At 38.0% G+C, this 21,970-nt stretch overlaps 1 protein-coding gene across 1 annotated transcript in view; it reads left to right on the forward strand.

Annotated features, from left to right (window-relative positions):
- Positions 1-21,970, forward strand: part of vldlr (very low density lipoprotein receptor) — a 68,864-nt gene that overhangs the window by 7,934 nt on the left and 38,960 nt on the right. The window contains 2 exon segments of the mRNA XM_042508911.1: positions 8,528-8,647; positions 15,718-15,840. Coding sequence (XP_042364845.1) covers positions 8,528-8,647; positions 15,718-15,840 — 243 coding nt within the window.

The following is a 21,970-nucleotide window of genomic DNA, read 5'->3' on the forward strand; positions in this document are numbered from 1 at the left end:
AGTTCCTTTTTTTTCTTCTTCTCTCAGCTCATTTACGAAACGTCTTGACGTTCAGAAGAAGATCTTAGAATGGGAGGAATCTTGTTTTTTTGGCTTAATTTGTAAACAGGGTAATCTTATCAAGTGAGCATGGTTAGATTAATTAATTTCTTTATTCTGTGTCCCCTTGTGGTTTACAGGACACCATTACAGCATTGTTGCAGTGATCAATCCAAAATACATGTTATCTTACTGCTCAGTCACCAAACATATTACTCTGCCTTTTATCTCTTGCCTGACAAACAAATTCTGCCATAAAAAAGATTACCTTTCTAAAACATAACTCAATTTTTTTGAATTTTTGAGCACAGAGGATATTTTGACGTGTACATTGTCAGTGTAAAATAAAAGAACAAAATGCAATCAGAGCTTGGTGAGGGTTTAATTGGCCAACATACTGGCGTCTGGGCAGGCCGCCTTAAATAACTCACTGGTCAGGTGTTCCAAGTTAGTGCAATGGCGCCTCAGCTGCACCCTGCCAAGGACACACACAGTGCACAGGACTCTGGAGCCGTCACAGTGGACAAGATGCTTTAATAATGTTATCTAAAAATGATGTCATACCCTGGTAGACAAGGTATGACTTGAGGATTTTAGGGAAACAAAACCAGTCTCTGAGTAATTTCATTGTACTTACAGAAAAATGAGGAAGAAATGAGAACCTCCACGCCCTCTTTGACTCTGTATTTAGACCTGTTTGGCCTTCTAATTCCCTGTGTGGTCTTCTTTGCCCCAACATTATGGTCTTTGTTAATGGCTGCCTTGTTTAGTTTTTTTCTTAAACCAGGCTCTTACACTGTTGCAGTTATTTCCAAACCCTCCCATTGTGTATCGCAAAGGCTCTACTGAAGTGTGTTGCCCATTTTAAAGGAGCAGTGTACAAGATTTAGTGGCATCTAGCAGATTTCAACCAGCTGAAACTTCTCCCAATTAAAATCAGTGTTGAGCTTTTAACCTGAAATAAAGCAGTTTCACGATATGAATCAGTGTTTTTCTGACACTGTGTGGCATGTTGGAGCCGTTAGCCTAGCATCTAATCTGCTAATTTGAGCCCACCTTTTTTTATCTGATAATTTAAGATCCAGACATTCAGCAGATTTTTACTGCAGAGATCTCTTCCTCTCCAAAACAAACTGACTAGTAGATTTAAACCAGTAAAAAGACAGTATAAATCAGTTTCACTGGAAAAAAAAACAACCCCACAGAAACATGGTGGTGCAACTACGATTGGGCACTGAAACTTGGTACCAATGTAATAATAATATTTCTAAGTGTACTTTTAACCTGTTTCACGCTAATATATTCAGATTCGGCTAATGCTTTAGTGGCTCATCCCTAGTTATTATTCACTAAAGAAAACATTCTTACTGTATTATATTCCCTTTTGCCAATATATCCCACTGAATCCTTCACACTGGACCTTTAAATAGTTAGTGCATCTGTTCCGTTTGTGTGTACACAAGGACTCAAAAAATGTAGCAATCAGTCATCTTTATCTTTCAGTTTTAAGTTCACAAGAGTGTTGAAATTATTGGGTTTAGTTATGTGAAAATGCCTGAGCTCTAACTTATTCAGCGAAAGGATTTTCAGCTTGTTTTCATTTCAGAGAACAGCATTTCCTTTTAGGCTTTTCAACTTTTGTTGAGGAGAAAAATGAGCATGAAGTTATTATCGGCCACTCTGTGTATTTTAATTATTTGAATTAGTTGGAATAATGAAGACCAGAATTTATTGCAGTCCTAGTTGACAGATAGCCATCCTTAGCTGCAGCACTGGTGGCTGCTGATGCACGCTGTCTGACTGGTCAGAAGGTAACGTGGTAAATGGTGTGATCTTTCATACTGAGAAGGAGGGTTTTTCCAATGCATGGGGGTACTTGAAGAAATGTTTTGTGGCCTTTACTTATCATGAGCACAACGACAACAAAAAAGGGGCAAAGAGGAGTTCAGACTTTAAATGTCAGCCAAAAATGGAACCTGACACTGCAGGGGAGAGGAGAATACTCTTGTTACAGGTTTATGTACTTCAGGTTACTATTGAAGTCTGTTGTGCTGATTGGATCAAAGTGCAGGGTGTGCAGCTTTCCAGACAGCAAGTCAGTGGGTTTCTATGGAGACACTAGAAAAGTAACACCAGAGAGTACACCCTTAGAAAAACAAAACAGGACTATATCATTCTCTGCAACTGGGTTCTTGGTTATGTTTGCATGTTGCATCCCATTTTCTACCTCTAACATTTACTTTATGCTACAGAGAACCATTTTGCATTTTGCTGCTGTTTTAGATTGCTAGATGAATTTTTCAATACGGGGTGTCCCAGAGGAAATTGGTTAGAGGAGGTGGTTAAGTGCTTTTAAAGTGCCAATGTTCCATTAACATTATTAGGTGTTGCTGAACAGGTCTTCGTATTTGTCTGCACTTTATCTGCATAACCAGCCAAAATCAATACATAGCATAGTACTGCAACAGTTTTCCCTGGCAATACTGTATCCATACACGGATGCCAAGTATTGATTTTTGTATTTTAAAATTACAAATACAAATGAAACCCTTTGTAACCTAATAGAATAATGAAATCAATTGCTTTTTCCAGTCCACTAGATACCCTCAGCTGCGATAAAAATGATTTGAGTAACATGAACAAATGTAATTTTATAAAGATAAAAAAGATGTTGACAATTTTCATTTGGGGACATAATTTGCAGTTAAAAAATGGTAATAATTCACAATATATTGAAATGTGTTATCACAGCACTCAGCATATTGCAAAAAAATAAGAATGAATGTTTATCATGATAATATCATATCCTGGGGTCTCTGGTGATTCCCACCCGTACCAAGCAGTAATGTAACTTCTGCAGACTTTGGCATTTCACATATTTGTTAGCTGTGACAAACAGAAAACAAGACACAAACAAGTGTACAGAGAGGATAAAGATTAGCTCTACATTTAATTAGAAGAGAGCATAATGATGGAATAAGTATGAAATTAATAGAAATGCAGCGGATTAAAATATTGTGTTGAAGTCACATATGTTTTGTTTTTGTGCCTCCCAGTGATGTGTCATTTTCAAGGCATTTTTCTTCGTAGGGTTGCAACAGTATAGGATTGTCATGATATAACTGTCTCAGAAAATATTGTGTTTTCACAGTATTACTGAATTATTATTGTTAGCAATCAGGATGACCCTTAAAGGAATGAAAACAGAAGTGTTAGTTTTGGTTGAGCATACATTTTATAGCTAAATTAAAACTATATTTTTGAAGTTAAGTGTGTGTTTAAAAGTCTCCCTTTTAAGAATAACTAAAATAAAGTTGAGATTCTCTGACCATTTTTTTCCCAATATTGTAGATAAGCAAATGTACACTATGATAACGTCAACTTTTACATCACAGTAAACCTTAAAACTGGTATATCACTGCAACCCTAACCGAGAAAGAGGGCACTACAGGAAGGTTTATCTTAACAAACTGGAAACACTATTTGATGGGAAACAGACTTCAACACAGCCCTGCCTTCTTTCAGTCGGCTACCTTCACAAATATATTTCCGACCTGTGGGACACACTGCTCTCTGCGGTATTTGTCTGTATGCCAGTGGTCATTTTTTGGGTTGATGTGTTTATTTTGATCTGATTAAAATGCATGTAGGTCTGCTATGATCCATTATGCTGTGATTGTGGCGATTGAAATGGTAATGTGGATGAAAGGTCAGCGTACTCTATTCTGCGATGTGACTACGGGGCAAGTACAGCTTGTGTAGTCGTGGTTGAATGGACGTCTGGAGGGTGTTGGCACTGTTGGCTGTGCATTTACCTCCTCCGGTGCTGTGATGTTAGTAGACAGGGTCTGGCGTGCCAATCAACAGTCCAAAGTTGCAATGGTATTAAATCAAAGGCGGCAAATATCCACATTTTCAAAGCTGAAACCAGAGAATGTTTGTTCATGCCTGATAAATGACTTACAATTCTGATAACTGGTCATTTAAGATCATTTATTCTCTATGACTGGAGGTTTGTGTAGAATCATACACTATATAACTTGGGCACAATTTCACATATGCAGGACCACAGTCGTGTGTTCCTGCTTCAGTTAAAGGCCTGAAGCACCTCAGGTTCAAATCAAATCAAACGGGAATGTTTCTCTCCCTTAAGGAGCTTCTGACCCACTTTAAACAGTTGGCTTCATGATGGCGTTTCAGTGACTAAAAACAGTTTTTATAGGTTTTTCCATCCTGTCAAGAATATAATTCTGGTGTAAATACCTACAATCCTTTCCGCCAAAATGTTTTTTCATCCTTATTTGTAAAAGTTGAAAACTTTTGACCTTTTGAAGAAAAGTAGTCGACCTCACAGCGGCACAGTAACTCAGCTACATCTGCGACCTCTCCTGGGTTTCTATTATCGCTGTGTGCTCCATTTACCCACCTGGACAGACACAGTCCAGACTAAAGTGGGTGTCAAGGTCAGACAGTGTTATTTTAAGACCTGGAGTCATCACTACCTCCAGCAGGGCTGACTGAACACAGCACTGCAAAATAAAAAACCCAACTTTTTCTTACTACAGAGATTCTCTTGTTGAAGGTGAACTAAATCTTGCAACAGTTTTCTTTCTACTTAAGTCTGACCATTTTAGTATTCACCAAACTGTTGCAATATGATTTATAGCGACAGTTTGTGCCAAAATCAGATTGTGTTATTTATCAGTCTAGATTGTTTTGGTGTGAGTTGCTGCATTCTGGAGATTTTGGCCATAGAGACATCTGATTTCTCTCTGATGTAATGGAACTAGATGACACTTGGCTTGTGGTGCTCAAAGCGCCAAAAATATATAAATAAACATTTGAAAAACTCAACAGCAATGTCACTTGTCTCCAGAAATCATGACCTGCTTATTCAAGATAACCCATAGACCTTGTTGTGAGCAGTTTCACTTAGGAACTATTTTCTTTCCACTGAATTATGTGATTGTTGTGTGGGAAAATGTGTGGAAGCCCTGAATGTAAACATGTCTTTACAATAAGTTTAAACACTAGGAACTTAGTATTAGGTAAATTGCATGACATTAGAGAGCCTGCTTGGTTTAAAATTAGATTTGTCTACCAGCTTAGTTATGTCTAGTCAGCCAGCCAATCGAATTGTCACTGTGCAGTCTTTCAGACTAATGTCTCTTTCTCCTGTCATGCTCTTCTCAAGTTCTCCTCCTCCTCCTCTCAAAAAGCACCTGATGAAGTCCTACAAAACTAAATTGTATCTCCAAACTCTGAAGGTATCCCTGGAGACACACATAAGGAGGCTTGCAGGATACTGAAATGTAATTGGCTTAAATCAAAAGTGGAAGTTTTCTTCCTCTCATTGAATGGTGAAGTAATGAATCCTAAAACGCGGAAGTCCATTAGTCTTTTAGCACTTCTGGTTCCCTCTTCTTTAAGTCTATGGGTTTTTTGAATGAGTTTTTGGTAAAATGCCTTAAATAGGGTCTGTGGTTGACACAGGCTAAAGATATTGAGACGTTTTGTTCTGCAACATAAAAAACCTCCACTTAAACACAATTTTGAATTTTTTAAGGTTTTACTCGTCTTCAAAAAAGGTGGTTGGTAACAAGGGGCTAAATGGGACCACAGTTCGTCTGGAATGTTAGACGTCATCACAGCGGACACAGAAACTCAAACCCACTTTACAGCTTTACAGAGTCACACTCGAACTTCTAGATTTATCTGTTTATAATAATTTTCTATGGTGTTTTAACGGGTTTTTACAGTGTTTGTAGTTGTGACTGCAGTTTAGTTTGTGTTTAGCCTAACAATAGCTTTTTGCTTCTGATGATTTCCGCTTCAAAACACACAAAAGTGGTGTTCATCTGTGAAGATTATCATGCTGAACAAAATATGTAAGACTCATAAAAGGAACCAGTGCAATGCCAACTTCCTGGTTGACCTACAAAAATATGTCATCCCTTCACCGCTCTATTGCAAGAGAGTGTTCATGAATCACAAGCATGCTCCGTCTGCTGCTTGCTGCATATTTCTTTTTCTTTTTTATTTTTTTGACACTGTAGCCAAACATATTGATAACCACATAATCTGGTAGCCAATCACCCTTTATGGCTCATTATTTTTTTTTAGATATTTCTGCAGATAGATAAAGAAATACATTAAAAGATTTTGGCAGCACAGTATTCATGTGCTGAATATTAGATGGTCTCTGTTATCACACATTTTGAGACTTTTTTAAAAAATGTTTCTTAAACTGGTATTGAATTTAACCGCTCACCTGCCTCCCTGAACCCCTATCTGCTAAACTTCATAACGATCTCTGTACATCTGTGTGACCTTCAATGCTGAATACAGTCGTTTTATCACTTAAAACTGTCACACAACTTATCACTTGGCACTGTCACCACTAGCTTTAAGACTGCTGTAATTAAACCTTTGGTGCTTACTGAGAAGTCCCTAATCTTTCATTTTATTCAAAAGGACTAGAACGATATGTGTCTCAGCTATTTTCAGCCCACATGTAAGTTATCTTTTTGAACCTTTTTTAATCTGCTTTCAAGGCCTGTCACTCCACTGAAACTGCTTCTAAAGTAGTAAATGATCTGCTGCTTACCTCAGATTCAGTTTCCACCTTTGTGCTTTTATTACTGGATCTCAGCATGGCTTTTGACACCATAGTTCACTGCATACTCCTCAGCCGCCTGGAAAATCAATGTGGCGTCTCCGGCCTATTGTAAGAAACACTATAAAGAGTCAATATTAGATAGCTATTGATTGATGACGGCTCAATCTGCCAAACACTTAGCTGATTAATGAACCAAGTGTTTGGTCTGTAACAGCAGAAAATGGGGGAAACTGCCCATTAAAAGACTTTAGAGCCCAATAGGACATCTTCACATGTCTTGTCTAAAACAAAAAACAAAGGAGATTCAGTTAAGGCCAACTGGAGAGAAGCTTGAAATCTTTGCATTTTAGAAACTGGAGCAAATTTTGGTGTTCCTGTTTGAAAATATCAGTGTGTAGATGAGTGCCTTTCCTAAGCAGAGCCACTCTCTTCCCACTCATGACCTAAATATGTTTGATCTACAATAGTGACTCAATCTGCCAGTTTAGTTTTTCCTTGTTAGTACTTTTCTTTAAAGGGACAGTTTGCTGATTGCCAGTTTTGTATCATAACAATGTGGGTAGTATGTATCAATGAACTGAAACTCATATGGCTGATGCAAAATATGTCATCTGAGTTTGGTTAATATGACTGATCAAATATATACCAAGATTATGTCATGTTTTTCAGAAACATATTTTAGTGCCTTGTTTAGTTGTAATATTAAGAGTTTGTGAACAGGAAGTCGGCGCCAGCATTTGCTGCATAGTGTAAAAAAGGCCGAAAAAACATATCAAACAGTAAAACCAAGCCATGCTGATCAGAAATAAACAAAGATTCTGCCACTGAGTTGCCAATTTCTCTGCTCAAATGTTTTTAGAAAATATTTTATCTTACTGATTAACTGTAATATCAGATTGTTTGTTACCAACTGGACGCCATTGTGTCAAACGGATGAATTTGCATCACATCACCTTTTATTGTTTAGCGTTTATTGTTCCGATGTGGCGCAGTGCATTCTGGTAGTTGTTGCTTTTCTACCTATTAAACAAAAGCAAACACCACGGTCTTTTTTCTGTTTTCTCTGGTCATTTAGCAGCAATTTCAAAAGTATTTTAGTCTTTCTACTGCATAGACAGCCTTGTTCTATGAAAAGACCATCTTTTCAACTGTAAAATACTTATTTTACTTTACAAATTCAGAAAACCTTCAGCCCAATCATTTCATCAAATTAAAAGTCAGATGTGTTTTTTGGCAGTTTTGGATAATGTGGAAAAATTCCTTCTTGGTTCTGATTTTTTTTCCCTTTGTCAGTCCTTGTATGTCTGACGTCCTTCAGAGGACAGTAGAACAGATGCTAGCCAGAAGACATTTTCCGGACACTGAGGTTTAGTCCTCCACTAAAATATTGATGTCATTTCATCTTCAGTTGCAAATGCAAACACAAGGAAGTGAGTTCCAATGTCAGCGGTGTGTTTTTTCTAAGTGAACACAATAATATACAAAGAGGGTTTTTCTCTCTTGTCTACTATGTTTATTGAGCTGTATTAATGACGCCGTTTCAAATCAATGGCCAGTATGAGTAGTGACTTGCACAAGTAGAGCTGGATGGATTATTTCACTGCAATTACCGGATGTTGCTACAGAGGTGCAGCTGTGAAAATGTAAAGCAAGTTTAAATTCAACACATGGAGCTGGCGTATCTCCACAGTGGCTCAGCAGCGGCTGAGATCTGCTCTCAATGCCAGCTAGTTCTCTTTAAAACAATTTGTTTTGAAATTAAAGCACTGCAGGGAGTCTTACTGGGACTAAATAAAAAGCAAATTAACTCTAAACACTTCAGTTTTCCTCATGCTCCCTATGTGTGTGTGTGTGTGTCTTCCTCTGTAGGTACAAAGACAGAATGTGAAGCCAACCAGTTTCAGTGTGGAAATGGTCGCTGCATCCCGTCTGTCTGGCAGTGTGACGGAGATGAGGACTGCACCGACGGCAGCGACGAGAACTCCTGTGGTGAGATGCCAAACACAAACTGCTGTGAAACACTACACACACATTCTGAGCAGAGTACTACATAACTGAGACCAATAGACACATAAACATATACACAAATAATGGAAAACAAACAGATTAAAAGATTACTGTAATAGAATGTGTTTGTGTTGAGTTTAAAGGAATAGTTTGGATCTTTCAGGATCCAAAATTAACATCTTCTGAGCACCAAATGCAGGTAGATTTTCTGTTGTGCGAGTAAATCTCAGGAGGCTGTCAGCCACACTGTTTTTTTACCAAATTGTAATGCAATAAAAATGGGAAACTGTGCTTAGAGACGGTATTTTTGTGTCATTCACGGTCAAGCTGCCTCTGTCCTCTGTTGCTGTCTGTCTGTGTCTGCGACGAGTTTGGGACTCTCAGCAACAGGGACTCAATGATGCATTCATGTGCACCTTGTAAATTTTGAAATTTACATTCCTTTGTACGGACAAGCTCAAAACCACCAACTATGGCACATTCAAATGCACCCTGTACTCATTTGAGTGTAATCTTTACTCGAATGGCTATGAAGGTTGTTTGAGAAGGAAGAGCATTTAAATTATTCAGTGCTTAAATTGTAACAAAACCCCATTCATCTCTACATAGGCAGATTTTATATTTTTTTTAATGACCAAATCGCATTTTAAATGTCCTTGAAATGTGTGGCACTTTGCATTTTGCTTTATGAACATGACTCATTATCCTACAAACGGGACCGAAACCCCCCAAAAAAGTTACCAAAAAATATATTTTTTAAAATAATATGTCTCAGACAGATAAATCTTTATGAACATGCAATTACATAAAATCAAAATGAGGTTGACGGACTAGTATTTCTGGTGCCGTGTAACGACAGTCAAAACTTTTAATCGACGAGTTGACTAATCACACACATTCCTGAGTGAGCCACCATGTTACACTGGATGACATTGTCCGTCATTACAATGAACACAGATGTATATAGTTGCTATAACATCAAAAAAAATTTAATCCACAACAAAAAATGCAACATCTACTCCAGATTGATTAAGAACTGCAATACATATACAATGTTATGATTACAGCTGTTGTAGGCGAATCTTAAAATAAAATTATATTTGTGAGCAGTTTTTAAAGATTTATTTCTTAAGGAAATGACACATGTTGGTCATTTCATGGTATATTTTGCCAATAGTAAAACTACAAAATCAGCTTTATCCTTTTAGCTTTCGTCATAAATGCCTTTTGTCACTATTAACCTCCTAACAGTTGTGACAATTTGTATTTGTTAGGATGTTACCGATTGTGCTTTTCTTTCTGTGCGGATCAGTCGCCATGTCCATTGCTGCTGGTGTGAGTTGTGAATGTATTGTATTTACATAGTTAATGTGGCCTTTGATGGAGCGTGGGGGCGAATTGATGACAACCCATCTTGGTTACAATTGAGCACTGTTTCCTGCCAAAGTGAACAATATGTAAATGAAGCTGGAAATTGAGTCTGACTTGTATCTTGAAAGGTCACCTCACAGGGTGCCAGATTAGCTTTTTACATGGTGGGACTGGTGCCAGTAGTTTTTCTCTCTCCAGTTACAAGCTCTGGCACTCAATTTGGTGGCACCTAAACATTTAATGGAGGGCCACAGCATGGAGTATTCAACTCTTAAGCCCACTTTCCTCTCCACATGCTTTGCTTTTTAGCCAAATGGATGCAAAGCATCAATGAGTTAGAGCAAATTCAAAGCATTTTCATAAAATAGTATGCTTCATGCCTTCACCTAACTTCAACCTTGAGGTTAATATTGATACCAAGGACTCAGTGTTACTCAGTGCTTTTGTGTTGGTTAGAAACTTTGAGGTAAATACAGTTGCAGACGGCTGTGACTAATCTGTACCTCTGGCCTTGAATAAATCTCCTCCATTGCTGTAGGGCTGCAAAATACTTTTTTTGGTGGTTAGTTTATTATTTTTCCTGGTTTATTTAGTCTATAAAAAGTCTGTTACCATGAATGACAAGTTGAAATAGCTTCTTTAGTCTGACTAACAGTCGAGATTCAGTTGATGGTTTGTCTTTGGATGGGTGTTATGTAATTTCATGTAAGGCACATTGCATTTACTTCCTTTTATGCAAATGGCAATACTCTAACTGTAGCATCAACCATCTAGCTTTTCAAAGGTTTCTACCAGCCTTACACGATAGAATTTACAACAGATTTCAAGCAAGCAAATTTCCAATCTCACAATTAATTCATGAGTTTTACATCAGTGGGTGCGTGATCTCGATAGTTGGGTTTAAGATAAAACTCAGTCCGAGCTGTCTAAGTCAGTCATTTTCTCATGTCATGGCTACGATACGGTGTTTCCCACAGAATTAGGTTTTATGTGTGGCTGCAACTTATACTTTTTACTACTTTTACTTTTACTTACCCTATTATATCATTTTGTGTCAGATTAAAAGATGTTTGCAGGTCTATGAAGTCAGCACAAGCAGAACTCGAGTTCTTCTTTTCCGCAGCTGCAGTTTGTAGAGTTTGATTTGCAGGATGGATAATTAATCAGTCAATCCAATCATAGCTGATAAGAGCAGATAGTATTGATGGATGTGAGGAGCAGCTGCTGCAGAGGCGAATTAAAACTTTTAGACCCAGAATCCACCCTGCATTCAGAGTGTGGTGCAATATATAACCAAACAGTATACATATTCCAGTAGCACTCCTAATCAATACGTTGTGGCAGATTTTTTAAGATTGTGGCAGGTCGCCACAAAAAAAAAAAAAATGTGAGGGAAACCGATCAGACCGCTAAGTAACTTTAAGACCAGTAACAGAAAAACACTGCAAAGGCACAGCATTTTAATAGGCTGAGTAATACTAGAAACAGGGCAGTGAAGTACTTGGAAAAAACAGGTAGACAGGATAAATAAGGCCTTTTAATAAAGTCAGTAGGTCTGTACTACTGAACTTGACATGTTCACGAGTCGTTTGTGGTCCATCCTGAGAGGATCCGTAACCCACTTTTTGACCACAACCTAACAGTTGGGAACCACTGTTCTAGTGTATGGTAAGGTGTATTACTAGGTGTATCACTCACAAATTTTCTGAAAACTTTGGAAGTACCTTGCTTCTTCTTTCTTATTGCCTTGCATCTTCATAATCCATAAACACGCTGCATTAAATAAAAAGTAGTCTGCTGCACACACATCCATCGCTTTTATCGTACACATACTGCACAGATGGTGGCATGTGTTCTCACTCCTTCACATAGCGACGCATGGATGTGACATGACATTCAAAACCCAGCATGTTAACTTGGCCCCACCAGGAGACTTCCCCATGTCCCTTGAGACAGAATGACCTGGTGATGGGAAGGTAGCAGATAGAGCAGAGCTAAATATGGATACGAGAGGTGTGTGTGTGTGTGTGTGTGTGTGTGTGTGTGCGTGCATGTGTGTGTACATTACATTTCAAATCTTTCTCTTTTTTCTTATGTCCCTCATCTATCTGGGTCATACTATACTGAGAGGGAGGGAAGAACAAGTGAAGGAAATGAGCACGGAAAAGGAAGAAAACAAGGAAAGGAGGAGGGGAATAAGAGCAGCTGATCACACTGCAGGGTTGATATTTGGGGAAAAAAAATCCTGATTACCAGAAGACCCCCTGAGATAAATACACAGGATTTCCCGAAGGACATTAATTGCAACATGTATTTCCTTAATTCTAAAAGTTTGCATCCTAAATTAATGGACATTTCCACAGGAGTTAATGCAATGAAGTTCAACACTTCTTGTATTTTTTTTTACGATAGCCATGGCCAGAGGCGTAGAGCCCTAAAACCATTTTAGCATCTTCAGTTTCCTCATCTCAAAGTCGATGGGTTTATTTGAAAAGGTTTTTGTTTAGATGCCTCAAATATGGTACGTTGCTAACACAATTTTAAGAGATGTCTATGAAAGGACAAGTGCTAACAAGTGGCCTAAAAAAACTACAGAACGTCATCAGATCGAGCAAAGTCAACTTTACTATCAATTCTGCCATATGAACAGGACATAGATGGGATTTAAATGCTATTTCTCCCAAACTGTACGTGTAAACATGAAAGTTCACAAACAAAAGAAAAGAAAAAGTATAAAGATTAGTTAAATACTGAATACTGAATAAAAGTAATAAAATTATAGTTAAAACTTCATGTGTAGAGCAGCAACTTCAAGTATTTCTGTTATGCAGTGAATGATTATTTTGCAGATAGGATGAATAGTGTAAACATAAATAATTCAGATGTAATGAAGAGTGCAATAAAGCTTACGTATGTGTGAGTGAGGCATTTGCTCTGAAGCATTTCCCGGGACAGGGACACGATCAAAGCTAAACCAATGCCCAATGTAATTGAAAATGTCTGCAGGAAGTGTTGCCTTTCATTGCTTCTTACTGCTATAACCAGGATTTTCCACAAGCGTCATGACCAAGACTTTAAAACATTTCCAACCCACTACTTTCTTAATGTTCCAAGCCATGTGACTGTCAGGTTTTAGATCTTGGTCATTTTTTACTCTTTCATGAAGGATTTTAGTCATCAACACTGTAGATCTTGCATTGTCAAGGAGACAAATGTTAATGTACTGGGCTTGCAGTATCACCCAGCTGGACATTGTGGAAAACACTAAATAAATGATAATCACAATGCACTGAGCTGAAAGTAATTAGTAGTCAGAGAAACTGATTTGGAACAAAAGAATGGCAGTCATGACCTAAATCTGGTGTTGCACTGATGGAGATAGTGTTCATTTATACTAAGTTTATCCAAACAAGAGGTTAACATGGAGGCTGTTGGGTTTTCATCAGCAGCCAATCAAAACAGGAGCAGGTCACTTAATTTTCTTTTGGTGACATTAGGCAGATTTCCATTACAGATGTTCGCAAAACTAAAGCAATATTTGTGAAATGTCGATAAAAAAACAATTGCGAGATGACTGCATTTCCACTGAGTGATGCTATGTGACTTCTCCTCTCGGGATAACAGTCTAAGAAGCATGGGGATGGATGTTCAAAACATTAGCCGCTATATTATTCTCTTGCAGCCACCGCACTAGCTGTCATTATTTCAAATCAAAGACGATGTAGGCATATTATGGTAGCAAAAATGAAAAGATAAGCAGCCCCTAATACGTGGGAGCGGTGATAGTCCACCATTTCACAGAGGAATTATGGAGGAATTATTCCATCATGCCCGGGGGAGTCACTTCCTACCGACAAGTGTGGGCAGTTTTGCGAAATATGGCTTTTTGGAATCAGCTAAAATCCCACCTCATGTAAACATAAAAACGTTTTTGTGATAAATTGGAGTTTTTTTTTTTTTTTTTTTAATTGACGTCTTTCCATCAAGCATTGCATTGTGCAATGCATTTTTTATTCTCTATTTTCAATTTGCACAATCTGAGGGTTAATGGAAACGTGCCTAGTGAAGTGATGATGGACTAAAACAGATTTTGGCTTTCTGCCCATAACTGGTTTCACCCCTTTGCTCTCTCTCTCTCAGCCGCTGACATGTTGTTGCGTTTGACTGTCCGTCTGTTATTTAGTCAGCGGGAGATCAGAGCTGCTTTGACTTTCAACCCAGACAGAACTGAGATGTGTGAAAGATGAGAGACCAAAATTAATTCATAAAAGACGTTTGGTAATGAGGCCCGCTGCGACTCTGCTGTTGTGGCTCAAATCGGAGTTGGTTGTTTCTTGAGCGCATGTTTGTATTCTGGTCAGAGAGACTGAGGAAAGGCCTCAAAGAGACACCCGAGCCCTGCAAGGATGTGGACATGTTGTCATTGTATTACTGTTTTTGAAAAACCTCAAATCTTCTTTTTCAGACAGACCATCAGGAATATTTCAAGTTTTCCTTAAAGCATTCACTTTTTAGAATCTGCCTTATTTCTTCCTGGTTCCCTGTTCACTTGATTTGCACGACATAAACATAACCTGGAGATTGAGTTCGATGATTCATCACTTTATATCAAGATTGTGGTTGCAATTTATAATTCAAATTGCAAGAGCCTTGATTCTAATTAGAATTTGCATAATTAAAAGTCTCTTAATAAGCTGGAGGAGGTGGAAGGTTTAGTATAGTTTGAGGCCATTACTTTTGCAGCTCTATATTTACTGTTGCAGACTCATTTACTCACTTGTAGTTGATTTTGAGAGTTGGCTGAACCACAAAAAAGAAAGACAATGTTGGATGTCAATTTCAAGTACTGTTACAATAAATTTAAAGTACTGTTAAAAAAAAGCTAAATAAAGTGCTGTTACAATCCAGTTAAAGTATATAAGTGAAAGTATTGCAATACAGTTAAGTACAGTGCTGTAGTACAATTAGATAAAGTATTTTTACAATAAAGTGTAGTAAAAGTAAATAAATCGAGTTGACTTCTTGTCAATTTTTGCTCAATATAATCAAGTTTATTCTATATAACTTTCTACAGTTCACATGCTCAACAACATGCAACTGCATTGTTTTATTTGGTTCAATATGATTTAAGAAGAAGCTATATTAATTCAAATTGCAATATCTGTCAGAAAAATAGCTGTTGGTTATTTTTCATTCAGTTCTACTGCGGGAGAGCCCTGACTGAAGGTCATCGGAGTTGTTTTTAAGCCTGTCTTTATCTTCCATGTTCATCTGTAAAGCAAGAACTCTCTGCAATATAATCCACCTCATGGTCAAAACTGGAGGATTTTTCTTCACTTGTAATTTCACTTTATCTGTTAGCTGTGTTTCCCATTCTTCTGCTTTTGATGGAGACGGGTGCAGCAGTCAAATCTCCAGAGGACAGCTTTGAATGTATTTTTAATGTAGATGTGGAGTTTGGGCTTTGCTTAATAAGACAGCAACAAATTGTTAACTCATGACCTTTTCCCCTGATAAAGTAAGAAACTCAGTTTTGTGAGCAATTCATATTTATGAGGTGTGCAAGTATAGTTTCAGTCTTTTTCCCTTCTCCTTGTATTATTTGTGTGTTTCTATTTCATTGATGCAAGATGTTTCATTAAAGAACACAAATCCATCTCTGTTTTTATCTCCCGCTGCAGTTAGAAAGACTTGTGTGGAGGTGGACTTTGTGTGTCGCAATGGCCAATGTGTCCCGAAGAGATGGCACTGTGATGGAGAGCCGGACTGCGAGGACGGGTCCGACGAGAGCGTCGAAATCTGCCGTGAGTAGATTGTTTCCTCTCTGATGAACTTCACACAGCTTTTGTCAGATTGTTTGTGATGATGGAAACTTGTCTTCCACAACACGTGTGAGATATATGTCATTATTATTGATATTTTTGAAAAAGCATTGATGCAATTAATTAATGCAGTTAATAAAAAAAACACAATTTTACATTACTGCTTTGAAAGAAAAAGCTAAGTTGATCTAAGATGATTGATCTCTCCTTTTGAGGCAGTCGTTGAGTTTTGATTATTTCAATGCGCTGAAAATCCACTTGTTAGAAACTTGAAACTTGCTTGAGACAGTAATTTCAGGACAGTTTTATGTCTATCTACTTAGGGCAACTTCAGTCTGTTCAACCTGGACCATATTTGATTTGAAGTTTGTAACGGGAAAAAAAAAAGATCCCTACAGAGATGGAACTTTTTGTTAAAAAGTTTCCTTTAATTTAGCCAGAAACAGCCCAATAATTGCCATCAGCAGACTTGCCAGACTCCATTTAGTAAACAGTAATTTCTAGTGTGTATAGAGCATATTTTCATGTCTCACTGGATGAATTAAAGGTTTATTTTAACCAAACCAAAGTTGCTGATAATGGAATAGTGGAGAGAAGAACCAAGATCACTTTTGCAAGTTTTGTATTGTTTTTGTCGACTTTGAACCATGTTTCACGATCGTAAAATCAGTGTTTATTTAAACATAGACTTGAGGTCTGGCAAAAGTGATTTCGGGGCTGTTTCTGTTTAAACAAAAAGGATTTTACTCTGAAACCAACTGCATGGTCTTTTTCACAATGTTGTCACAGTTATGATGTGATATGATATGAGGCTCTCTGTGGCAAAAACAAGCACTTTTTGTGGACATAAATTGATGGAGCATAATAGCACGGTGTTGCTATATTGCAGCTTGTTTGATGGTGCTGGCTGCAGCCCTCTTGCTCAGTACTGGACCAATTTTTAGAATTATTGTCTACAATTGTCACAGAGAAAACATAAGAAAATAGGGTACATGTTGAAAAAAATCAGAACTTAGACCTGGAATATAGGTTGTAGTATAGTTATTTTGCAATTGCACAGATGCAATTGGATACGTTGTTCGTGCATAAAAATGCAGGACGCATTCATTGTTAGTTTGTGTTTCAATGGGAAATGTGACATTAAGAAAAATGTAGAATATCTTCAGTATTATCCTTTAAATCATTAAAACAAGTGCCAGTTAACCTCTAAAAACAAACATTATCTCCCACCTGTGAGAACACTGCTGTACGAAGGTCAGCTGCTCCAATAGCTCCAGTCAGAGCAGCGAAACACGTAAATGCAGATTAACAACAATGCGAAACCAGGACATGTACACATGTGTCCCCCAGGAGGTCGGACAGTGTGAGCAGCCTTAATTACTGCAGTCTCTCACTGCAGCGAGGAGCACGGCTCACACCACAGCATTAAATAGGCAGGACAAACTGATCTATTCAACCTTTTGGGGCTCACATCCATGAGTCACCGATTTGTAGTAAATATAAGAATAATGTTGGCTCACTGGTCTGGGAGCTGACATTAGAAGGTGTTTGTTTTAGTACTTTTTCTTTTAGCCCTTTGAAGCCTGAGCAAAACTGGCTATGCTTCTTTCAAAACATGGGAAGCAGGCAATAGGTAACTTAAAAAGGGAAAATGTCTATGAAACTATAATTCTCATAATTACAAAATTAAAATTATGACAATTTTATAATTTTTTTAAGTACCTTTTCAGGTTATTTCCTTGTTTTGTTCTACTCTCTTTTTCTCTTCAGTAATTTTCAGGTGATTTTCTTTGACTTTTTAGCCATTTTAGCATTTTAGTTTCATTATTATTTTCAAAATCTACGTATTTCTTAGAATTGGAGGAACATTTCTTACAGAGTTGCTCATTGTCTTTTTTCCTTTTTTTTTTTTTTTTTTTTTTAAAGAAATTGAAGTTCAAAGATTTAAATACTTGTGAAAAGTGATGACAAAAAAGGCTCATAAGGATGAAGTATTATCAGCAAAATATTTTACATTTTTCTGAGTAAAGGTTTGATGGCAGGACTTTACTTCAGTTAGGTTTCCGAATACTTCTTCCACCGCTGAGATAATATATTTTGAATTTTTTTTCCTTGAGGCTGAAAACAGTGCAAGACACATGGCTGATGACTTTTCGAGTTAGCATCCAGCTGCAGAGTTTTCTGACCATGTGACCGCATAGTAGAGATTTCCTGCTGTTTTTAGCTGCATTTCACCGTTGCAGAAATTAAATGTGGCACTTAAAAGCAGCAAGAGGGGGTCCCCTGCGAGCATCCCTGTCACATAAATAAGTTGTTTAAATGGAACTAAGGCGAGCCGCTGAGCTTCGAATGGTATAGCTGTGATGTGGGGTTTTGACGAGGTGCTCGTCAGAATCAAAGCGATGCGAGATGGTGAAAAGTATTTATACTGAAGTTGTTTTTAATGAGAGTCTCCCATCTGCGCTGCATTCACTGCACCGTGGTAAAGACAAATGGACTATGGCGTTTCCTCAGGTACAGAGATAAATATCAGAGGAAAGATGAAGGCACTTCATCAAACACACGTTGGTTTGATATTCACTGCTCGCTGAAATCTTCCTGAATGCTTAAAGCAAGTCAAATAAAGAAAGATAGAAGGCGTCTTTCATCCATGGTACTCTAAGTAACCACTGAACCTCAGGTCTAGGATGGCACAAGTATCAGTGGAGCACAAAGAAGAAAGGCTCGCTGGAGTGTTGATGACACATTGAGCACTTTATTTTAATATCTAAGCAGTAGAAAATACAAAAACAGTAAAACTGTCAGCTGCTATTTAACAAACCAGTTTCAGCATTTTTTTTCGTGCTAAAGTTTTACTGCATGCCATTACAACATACAGCTGAATGAGCTGACAGCAATTTTAAACATAAGAATAAATGCTTGCTTTTTGTGCAAAATGTTCAAGGTATAGACGTATTTGCATACCTGTTTACAGAAGAGGTGCATAGGGAATACATTTAATGAGAAAATGCGTAATTACTTGTACAAAATGGTTTTAGTACAACCACCGTGATCAGGCATTTCATTACAAGACAAATGTCAACAGGTGTCGTAAAAAATTAGGATTCAGACTCAGACTCACACTTAAACATACAGCAGGCAGCTTTATTATCAGCACTGCTACAGTCAGGGTGTCTAGTTGTTTACCAGCAACATTTTTGACCTGCTTCTGGTCATAATGTCAGGTAAAAACATTTCCCTCTGACAGTATGTAATATGTAGGCCTAAGACTGTCCTAACAGCAAGTGAGCAAGTATCTCTCTGTCCACATGGAAACATTAAATTGTAGAGTTAGGGATGCACGATAATATCGTCATCTGTATCTGCAGATAACAGCTTTAAAATGAAATATCAGTATAGTATGTCAGCATATTACATTATGCAGCATTATCAGTTGAAATAGGTCAAATTTGCCCTGGTGTTGGCTGTTGTCAGGATTGTTTTGGGAAGAGCTTCATCCAAGCCTGTTAAAGTGGGAGGAATTTTCCAGTTTAGTTGAAAATTTGTCACTTAAAAACAATAAATATCAAATATCAGCAAACGTCCAATATTGTGCATCTCTAGATTCCTGTGTATCCTTAAGAAGTCTTAACACTTAAGAATACATCATTGCAAAATAAGTCTGTAATTGGTATTAAAATATCTTAAATCAATCTGTCAAACGTCTTAAAAATGTTAAGACATTGCAAGAAGAAGTTTATAAATCTTTCTCTGACATTGCATTGTAAAATCTCAAAAGCATCGATAACATATTATTATTAGTAGTAGTCATGGTAAAAAATGATGTTACTAAAACTGATGACGGTGATGATAACATAATTTTGATTTATTTAATATTTGCTAATATTGAAGATCTTTTTAGGAGTGCCCCAACAGGAGTTTTGTGTGGAAGTTAGGAGAGAATAGATGGAAGAGAAGATTAAGAACAAATAGGAGCGATTCTTGAGTCAGACGCTGAATATCAAGTACAACCTGAGAGTTATCCACGCTTCATCTGAGCGTTTGTGAAGTGCTGTGTGCTGTGGAAGCAGAGGTGAGCGTGACAGGGTTATACTCCAGCTGTTTTTGCACAGCAGTCCTCTTTGGTTTTTTGCCGCAGTGTGTCAACACAGCAGGTTGAGTGCACAAACCCGAAAACAAGGCAAAAATAAATTCTTTACCTCCTGGCTGAAAAGACAACAGCACTGCATCTTAGAGTCGGGCAAATCCCTCCTGCACTCTTGGATGGGGATGTGTGGCGCGCTCTGCCAAAATAAGAGCGGTGCAGTTTGGGGAGTCGTTCAAGCACCAGAGTTATTCAAAGCCTCCGGCTGTGTGGAGCTGCCAAGACCCGTCTGAGTTTTACTGTTAGAAAGTTTGAGTTTATCACCCCGTCCTTTGTGTGATTCGCCCTTTATCACAGAAGACGCAGCCGACCACCCGCTCCGAACCATCTGGGTCATAAAAGACCTGAAGGGGCAAACGATGACCTGATTGTTAAATCTTGTTACTTTTAATAAATCTTTATTAGTTTAGTAATTACATGACAGTATGTGGCTTTGCCAACAGTATAAAGGTTAACTGGGACATTTCCCAAAGCAACAAAGAACGAGGTTTGAGTCAAGTCAACCTGTGACACTGCTGAATTTTTCATGATAAAACAATAAGCTTATTTCAGGCTGAAGTTTGCCTAATTTTAGGCAAAATGGTCAACTTGTTACAGTTTGTTTACATCTTCAGTCTCACATTGAGTTCTCAAAAGGCAGAAAAAATTACAATTACAAGAGAAGCTCCCATGACCTGCACAAGAAAGAGAAGTCTTGGCCTGCGTCTCCCAAAATATTAACCGTTCTCTCATAGACTTCGGCCAATAAGCAATAGGTTCAGAGATTGTCATTAGTATGTTGCCATCTCACTTGTAAAACCTTGCAAGTACACAGGAAAGGGTTTCACTTTTAACTCCGTTTGCTATGAAATATGGCCATGAGATTTCTAAAAAAGCTTTCATCTTAATTCAGATAATTTACACGGCAATGGTTCTTTATGACATGTTAAACTTTTGTTGCGATTTGGCCATTTGTTCACATGACAACGGCGTTTTAGGGGCCTAAAAACGCAAACTTTGGAAACCAGGCTCCAGAGTGTTATCATTTGAAAACACAACTCCTTCTGTCACTGTGTAAACTGGCTATACGCGAACGTCGTTCTCACAGTGTTATCATATGAATGTGGATTTTTTTTCAAAAACGCAATGGAAAGACTTTTCTGTTTTCAGTAGGGCTGTTCGTGTCGAAAAGTGGCCTCAGTCAAGTTCATATCAAAGTCTTTTTTAACCTACTTATAGCAAAAATTCTTAACAGTTGCAAACCTCTTTAGATTATATAAAATGATTAGAGCAGACAACAATGCAGACCCTTCCCTGATCCTGAAAATCATCTTTTAAAATCGTTATTTCTGGTTAAATTTATCTTTTCTTTCTCTTTAATCCCTGTTTTTTTTAAGTTGTACATTAAATTGAAGCAGCCTGCTAAGAGCTGAAAGTCCTGCTGTGCCATTTGCTCTTTCGTTTTTTCTTTAGACGCGTCACCTTTCTGACACCAGTCTGTGTGGATTGTAGACAACCTGTGTGCGCATGTTTCTACTTGCACTTGGAAGTGTGTCGGTCAACTGAAGGTCATCAACAGCGTCCCTGTTTGTAGTCCACGTTGTGTGTGTGTGTGTGTGTGTGCGTGTGTGTCTGTGTGTGTGTGTGTCTGTGTGTGTCTTTGTGTGTGTTTTAAGAGGTTGTGCTAAGTTCCAGACATAGCTGCAGTGGTGTACGTGCAGGTCAGCCCAGCTACTATAGCTGTTATATCACTGTACTGTTTGACCAGCTGTTACACATGACTTGGCAGCTGAGAACAGGATCTAAAGTGTGTGTTCGTGTGTGTGTGTGTGTGTGTGTGTGTGTGTGTGTGTGTGTGTGTGTGTGTGTGTGGATGCATGCAAACATCTCCTGGCATTTTCTGTGTGAAGGATTTGTACTGTGGTTGTGTTTACGTCAGTTTTCTTGCGTCAGTGTTGAAATAAGGAAGCGAGCTGCAGCTTTTGTCCA

The sequence above is a fragment of the Plectropomus leopardus genome, chromosome 20, assembly GCF_008729295.1.
Source record: "Plectropomus leopardus isolate mb chromosome 20, YSFRI_Pleo_2.0, whole genome shotgun sequence".
Lineage (NCBI taxonomy): Eukaryota > Metazoa > Chordata > Actinopteri > Perciformes > Serranidae > Plectropomus > Plectropomus leopardus.